The 5241-nt window shown below is 62.5% G+C and overlaps 1 protein-coding gene across 1 annotated transcript in view; it reads right to left on the bottom strand.

Moving 5' to 3' along the window:
* Positions 1-2235: 2235 nt before the first annotated feature.
* The window catches only part of Lamc3 (laminin subunit gamma 3), a 35080-nt gene continuing 32074 nt past the window's right edge, over positions 2236-5241 (bottom strand). Inside the window, exons 27-28 of the mRNA XM_033758997.1 lie at positions 5098-5241; positions 2236-3148 (exon numbers count right to left, since the gene is read on the bottom strand). The exon at positions 5098-5241 is cut by the window's right edge and continues 2 nt beyond it. Of these exons, the coding sequence (XP_033614888.1) occupies positions 2898-3148; positions 5098-5241 (395 nt within the window). The 3' untranslated portion in view covers positions 2236-2897. The remainder of the gene's footprint in view (positions 3149-5097) is intronic.

The following is a 5241-nucleotide window of genomic DNA, read 5'->3' as shown; positions in this document are numbered from 1 at the left end:
TCCCGGCCCCGCCCCGCCCCGCTCCCATCCTGCCCTTCCCGCCTCCGGCCGCTGCGGACAGCAGAGCTGCTATTATGTGGCTCCACGCACTGCGGGGACTCAACAGGTCAGGCGAGCTCCGCGGCCACCCCTCCTCTGCACCCCGGCTGGACCTCAGCGAGTCCACCGGACGTCCCAGGGCAGGGAGCGAGCACTCGCCAAGCCTGGCCGGCGCTTCGGTCCCTGTGCCCCATGGCCACACCAGCGCTTTAAAGCAGAGAGATGAATTCGAATCTTGTTAAAAATCTGCTTCCCGGGCACTCACTGTGCACCAAGCACTTGGCCCTGTCAGCCAGTCATTTGAGTCTCAAAGCTACAAAATAGCCAAGCCTAGTGGCACACACCTGTAATCCCAGCACTTGGGAGGCTGAGGCAGGAGGATCCCAGAAAGTTGAAGGCCAACCTGGACCACACATAGTGAGACCCTTTCTCAAAAAAAAAAAAAAAAATCAGCTACTAGAAAGGACTAGATGTTCCCATTTCACAGAAGGGAAAAGTCAGGATGCTGAAGCCTGGAGCTGAAGCTCACTTAGACAGTAAAGTAGCCAAGAACTCTAGGAAGAGCAGGGCTCAGGGGAGAGAAGTGGGGACCTGTAGCTATGGTGATCAGGAAGTCTGGTGTCCAAATTAGGATAGGGGAATGGAAGGGGCTTTCCTAGGAACTACGTTGGGCCACAGGCAGGGCCGGGACTGCGCCCACCTGGCCACTAGGAAGGCACCGCCACAGCCCCTTTGCCTGCATGCTGGTCTCCATCCGGACCCCTAGAAGGGGTTCCCTGGCAGCAGCTGACTATCCGTGGGGAGGGAAGTGGCCAGGCGGTCCCCAGAATGAGATGGGGACATGGCCACTGTTCGTAGCCAGTGGGAGATGTCCCCACCAGAGGCCAGAAAGGGTGTGGACTTATCACAGGGCCCTCAGAGCCCGCTTCCTGTCCAGGTCCGGGTGCCCCACTGCCCTGGCCGCCCCACCTTCTGCTGCTCAGCTGTGGGGCCGCATTGCTAGCCAGATGCTCAGCAGCTGCCGCATTCCACCCCACAGTGAGCCGCCCCACCTCTGGGCCAGAGAGAGGTTCTGCATACACCAGGCATGATCCAAGCCATGAGTCACAGCTGTCAGGCTGAGGTTCGCCCTGGGACGGGGCTGAGTGGACAGAGCTCGGACGGATGCCAGCAGCAGTCGTCAGTGAGAAACGGGGTTGGGGCCAGGGGCTTCGGACCCTGCCCTTGGCATCGTACACACAGACCGCTGTGCCCCCACATCAGCTGGCCCCTAGTGTCCACCACATCCCGTCAACCCTGAACCCCACTAGTGGTGCGGAGCACAGGCCCTCTCATTACGCAGCCTCGGAACAAGGGTGGGGGACCTGACCCGGCTTCTCTCCCGGGAAGCTGGACTCAGGCTGGGCTGTCTGAGATGCACTGGGGCCCAGAGACCTGCAAAGCCAGGGCCTTGGAGGGGTCTGGGGTTTCCTCTTCCATCAATGGCTCAGCACAGAGGAAAGACACCAGCAGACGGGAGGGAGTGAGAGAGACAGACAGACAGACAGGCAGACACAGAGACCCACCAAGCAGGAGGAAGAGGGAAGCAGCCCACGGCAGCAGCCTCGGGCTCCAGCCCCAGGCCATCTGCGAGGCTTTCCTACTCCCCTCAAGAAGCCTCCCAGGACCCGTTTTGGCCTGGTGGTTGCACCATCTCACCATTCGGGGTGGGTTTCCAGAGCGACCCTGCTGGCCAGCCCCCCACGCTGTGACCCTGGGCAGGTGCCTGCTGTCTGGCCTGGGTGCTGCTCCCTTGGCCTCCCCACCCTGTGTCCGCCTCACTGGCATCCCGCCCTGCTCCTCGATGTGCCTCTGGACACTTCTGAGGTCGGCTTGCTGTTTCCGTGTCTTCACCCTGAAGCAGAGGTCATCCGGGGGCCTCTCTACACCCCGTCTCTCAAGCACTCCCAGCCCCCGACAGGCTGAGTTGCCAAGAGGAGAGGGGTGCCTGTGGTCAGAGGACCCCAAAAAGCCCCACAGTGGGCACAGCCGCAGACCCACTCCTGCCCCTCCCTTCCACAGTGTGTGGGCACCGGCATCACCCACTGCCTGCTCTACCTACTGGTGGGGCCCCCTACAAGCTGTGCCCTGTGGGCACCTCCAGCTGGGGTCTGGCCGCCCATGGCGTGCAGGATGGAAGACAGCACCCAACTCGGTAAGGGTCCTTTATTTCCTCACAGGCAGAATGGGCCCACGTTGCCACCTGTTTGCCAGATGCGGACAGGGGAGCTGGGCAGGGACGGTGCCCGCAGAGGAACCTGGGGTCTGGGTGCCAAGGCCCTGCTGCCTGCTGGAAGGGGGCCCGGGACAGGGCAGGAGGAAACACCAGGGAGTCCTGGGCAGAGGCCCCGGAGACCAGAGACCAGGCCACAGGAGGATTCCCCAGGGCAGGACGGACTGGAAAGGGGACTGGAATGGTGGCCCGGCTTCCTCATCCTGCGGCCTCCTCGGCAGGTGGGGCCGTAGGGCTGGGTCAGGAAGTGGCGTCAGAGGTTAAGAGGGTGAGCAAAGGCACAGAGGGGTGTTTCTGTCAACACAGGGCCCCAGGGCCCTTCAGACCCTCAAGGTCCTGCCTCCGAGCAGACCACCGGCTGCCGGGTAGGGGCAACCGAGCTCCTGGGAGGGAAGGGAAGGGTCCAGAAGACAGTGATGTCCCTGCAGGGGCGGCCTTGCCCTGCTGGCCAAGGAACACTGTCGTGTGTGTGTGTGTGCCGCCGGACTTAAACACGTGTGTGCACATACGTGCACAGGTGTGTGACTGACGCCAGGGTGAGTGTGCAGGTGTGGCCCTGTGCCCCAGCCCGGCAAACAGCGAGCCCTCACCGCCGGCCGGAACAGCGCTCGGGCAGGCTGTGCAGAATGGCCTCCAGGTTCCGCTTGTCAGCGCGCACCACAGCAAGCTCGCTGTCGAAGCCCTGGATCTGCAACTCCTGCCGCTCGGACTCCTGCTCCAGGAGCCTCAGTTTCCCCTGCAGGGCCCCCTGGGAGCCCAGCTGAAGCCTCAAGCCTTCCAAGGCACGCTGGGTCTCATTCAGGGTGTGGGTGGGGGCGCCGTGGGTGTCCAGGGAGCCTGCGGGGGGCACAGGCAGCCTCAGCAGGAGCTGGGTCCCCCGCTGGCCTCAGGAACCTGCTCAGCCCCATCCCAAGCCCACTCCAGGCTCAGCTTCTAGGAGGCTGAATTCCAGGGAAAGAGGGGACCCGGAGGCCCAGGGCTCAGCACCCCATCAGGTCACTGCAGACTTGGGAGCTGTGCTGCAGGTGTCCCCGGGCCACTGTTCCTCTCTGGCAATGCTGCCACTATTGTTGCTTACAGGAGGCCTTAGGGAGCCTTCTCAGAGCCCCAGTTTCCTGCTCCCCCAGGACAGGGATGGCTGGGACCCTGACAGCTCAGACACAGTCGATGCGCCCCTAAAGCGCATGTGCATCACTGCCTGGATGTGGGGCGTGGGGGCCCTCGGTTTTGGCCCTGGATGAGGCCTGGGGAGCAGACGGGGTGGGGAGGGGCTCGGGGTGCGAGTGGGGGACCTGGTCCCAGCTACTGTACTTCGGGTCAGCTCCCCTCCCGGCATGCAGGGCTCTCTTGCCTCCCTGAACAGCAGACAAGTGGTGACCCAGGTGCTCACAACCCAGGCACGTCGCGGTCACTTTGTCACTGAGTGTGACATCAGATGGAAAGACAGACCCGGCCGGGCGGGAGTGAGGGGCGTGGAGGAGTCAGGCCTGCAGGGTCCGTCAGGGCTCCCCGGAAGTTCCCAGGCCGGGCAGGCTGGGTCAGAGGGTCAGGAGAGGCCTTGCCGTGCTCAGAACAGCCCGAGCTGCCTGGCCTTTGAGGAGAGGACGAATCCATGCCAGCCACCCTTCCACCTGCCCGGGCGGCCTGCGGCTCTCAGGGCGGGGCCAGCTGGTGCTGCTGATTCCCATGTCCCAGGTCAAGAGGGGTTTGACGAGTGAATGAATGAACGTAAACAACATTCCTAAGCTCGTAGGGCATTCCCGGCAGGGTGGGTGTCAGGTGTCAGGTGGGAGCCACCCGTCCCCACTGACTGGCTGCGGGGCCCTGGACACACCACTTAGGAGCCCCGTGCCTCAGTTTCCTCATTTGCAAAGTGGCAAGGGAGTAACTAGGAAGGCTTCTATTCATTCATAGCGATAATTAAAAATGTGTGCTGTGGTGCAGGGTGGCCTTGAAGACGTTACGCCTAGTGAAATAAGCCAGCCAGGGTGGACATATGTCTAGGGCCAGTCATCAAAGTCACAGGAAAGAGCGGGGCTGCCGGGCCCGGGTCAGGGATGAGAGGTGGGTGCTGTTTCGCTTTTATTGTTTTGAGGCAGGGTCTCCCTGTGTACTTCGGGCTTGTCTTGAGCTCATTAGGTGTCCAAGTTGGGTGCCTGGGCTGCCCGCGAAGGGGACAGGAGGACCCGAGCCCTTCCTGGCTTTCTGCATCCAGGCCTCCTGCTCCTCCCTTGGGGGGAACCCGGGGCCTGGCGCGTGCTGGGCAAGCGCTCTACTCCGCACTACACCCCGAGCCCAAACCCTACCTCCTGCACTGATCATCTGAGGAACTTGGTCATAGTAACGGCATTGCCGACCCACACGGCCCCAAATGCTACGGCAGTGACCCTTATGTGTCTGTTACATGTGCACAATGGTGCACAATGGTTTGGGCATCGTGGTACACGCCTAGAACCTTAGCACTCTGGGAGGTCGAGGCAAGAGGGTTGCAAGCTCTAAGCCAGCCTGGGCAGCTTAGTGAGGCCCTGTCTCCAAATAAAAAATAAAAGGGCTGGGGAATGGAGCTCAACGATAAGCACCCCTGGGTTTGGTCCAGAGCCCCGGGGGCACAGAGGCTCTTCCAAGTGAGCTGGCTCAAGCACACTGCCCTGCCTCGCATCTGGCCCCGGGATCAGGAAGAGGACGCCACAGAGAGGAGGCCCAAGAAGAGGGCATCCGGGGACTGTGCCTCCCGGACCTTAGCCGGGGACCAGAGGACTCGGGGCCCGGCCTCGGGGTCTCCTCACCCAGCCTCGCAAGCAGCTGCGCCAAGGCTTTCGTGGCTCTCTCCAGGGAGATGCGTGATTCTCGGATCCGGGGCTCCACCATGCTCAGCCCCACACCCACCTGGGGCACGGGAACAGCTTGAGTGGCCCTGGCCTGGGAGCCAG

Source organism: Fukomys damarensis, unplaced genomic scaffold (assembly GCF_012274545.1).
Source record: "Fukomys damarensis isolate Sample0158 unplaced genomic scaffold, DMR_v1.0_HiC HiC_scaffold_36, whole genome shotgun sequence".
Classification (NCBI taxonomy): Eukaryota; Metazoa; Chordata; class Mammalia; order Rodentia; family Bathyergidae; genus Fukomys; species Fukomys damarensis.
Note: the sequence above shows the minus strand (reverse complement) of the source record. Positions and strands in the feature narration are given on the sequence as shown.